This window comes from Boleophthalmus pectinirostris, unplaced genomic scaffold (genome assembly GCF_026225935.1).
Source record: "Boleophthalmus pectinirostris isolate CB_2022bp ecotype Guang Dong unplaced genomic scaffold, ASM2622593v1 HiC_scaffold_3, whole genome shotgun sequence".
NCBI classification, from domain to species: Eukaryota; Metazoa; Chordata; class Actinopteri; order Gobiiformes; family Gobiidae; genus Boleophthalmus; species Boleophthalmus pectinirostris.
Window position 1 is genome coordinate 13918981 of NW_026571299.1, and position 1760 is coordinate 13920740.

The 1760-nt window shown below is 50.2% G+C and overlaps 1 protein-coding gene across 1 annotated transcript in view; it reads right to left on the bottom strand.

The window, feature by feature from the left end:
• Positions 1–234: 234 nt before the first annotated feature.
• LOC110174688 (salivary glue protein Sgs-3-like) overlaps positions 235–1760 on the bottom strand; it is a 3568-nt gene continuing 2042 nt past the window's right edge. The window contains exon 4 of the mRNA XM_055160838.1: positions 235–364. Within this exon, the coding sequence (XP_055016813.1) occupies positions 239–364 (126 nt within the window). The 3' untranslated portion in view covers positions 235–238. The remainder of the gene's footprint in view (positions 365–1760) is intronic.

Below are 1760 nucleotides of genomic sequence, written 5' to 3' on the forward strand. Positions count from 1 at the left end.
GGTAGGCATCGGGTTAGTTGTTCATGGGGTGGGTGGAGCGGTAGGGCATCCGGGTTAGTTGTTCATGGGGTGGGTGGAGCGGTAGGGCATCCGGGTTAGTTGTTCATGGGGTGGGTGGAGCGGTAGGGCATCCGGGTTAGTTGTTCATGGGGTGGGTGGAGCGGTAGGGCATCCGGGTTAGTTGTTCATGGGGTGGGTGGAGCGGTAGTGGTTAGGTCATGGTGGGTTGGTTAGTTGTTCATGGGGTGGGTGGAGCTTGGGTTGGTCCTGGAGCAGAGGTGGTGTTGGGGGTTTCAGTTTCAGGCTGAGAGATCTTCTTCACTGAAACCACGAAACCTGTGGTGTTGAGCTGCTCTCGAAGAAACTGCAACAGAGAAAAAACAACACGGATCCATTTGTTTGTGTGAAGAAGAGAGAGAGAGAGAGAGAGAGAGAGAGAGAGAGAGAGAGAGAGAGAGAGAGAGAGAGAGAGAGAGAGAGAGAGAGAACACCACAGACAGACAGAGCTGTTTAATGTCACACTGTGGAACATTCCAGGCAGAGCAATGACATATCCACAGAAACAAGCAGGTGATGGACCCACAACCAAAAAGTTACATCATGCACCTTTAATTCTACAACTCAAACCTTACATGAGTTAAAAAAAAAATAAAAATACATATTTTTTCTGTTCTTTCCAGAGGACACCTTTCAGAGACAGATTGTGGAGAGCATGATCACTCCAGATGGAACAACATCAGTTTTGTTTTGCTGTGGAAACATCGTCCCCTGAGGGCACAAGGAGCCAGTCAGTGTGGGTCCTTGGGTAAGACCATCGTGCTACTGCCCACCTCAAACACCACCGATGATGAGAGACAAAGAAACTTATGAGGTGCAGCTCAGACAAACCAAACAAGGTCTGCACCAGGAGCTGGAGAACCAGAGCACCTGATGAAAAATGAGCTACTGGAACAAGGAGGAAATGGGTGAGATGCGAGAACAAGGCGCTACTACTACAATAACCCGAGTCAGACGGTTACATGAACAGGACGTGAGAGAAATGGTCACGTCGATACCCACATACACCAAAGGAGGAGGTACAGACCACAGACGCTCCTGACCCTGCACGGACAGTTCATCCCAAACCCAGAGTGTGGAACCACTGTCCAGGAGGAAACATCCAAGCTCCATGAGAACATCAAGGACAAGATGAGGAGCTCAGAGAAGGTCTCAGACAGTGGGGTCCAGAGGAAGAGGAGCTGGAGGAACCATCATGGCAGGACCAGACCCTACATGAACCATCGGAACAGAACTGAAGTGGCTGATATCAAGAAATCCTCCCAATGTCTTGAGAGGGTCTGAAGGACACACAGAGGCTCATCCTGGAGCTCAGGAGCAGGACCTGAGCACCAGAGCAACAGAGGCCCAGATCTACCACACCAGACCAGAGCCACGGTGTCGACTGTGCAAAGAGGCTCCTGAGACAGTCCAGCACAGAACTGCAGGTGTCAGATGCTGCAGGGAAACAAACATGGAGCCACAGAACAAAGAGGAGCCACAGTCACAGAAACATCTGTGCAGAGTACGAACTGGAGACCCCAAGGTCAAGGTGGGAAACACCTCCAAAGATTGTGAAGAATGACCGAGAAGATCCTGTGGGACTTCAGATACAGACTGACAGGATGGAGATGGACAAAACAACATAATGGAGCTGGAGAAGAAACAGAGCAGAGTCGTGGTGGAACATCACAACACCAAGAGATGGTAATATCAGGGAAAAG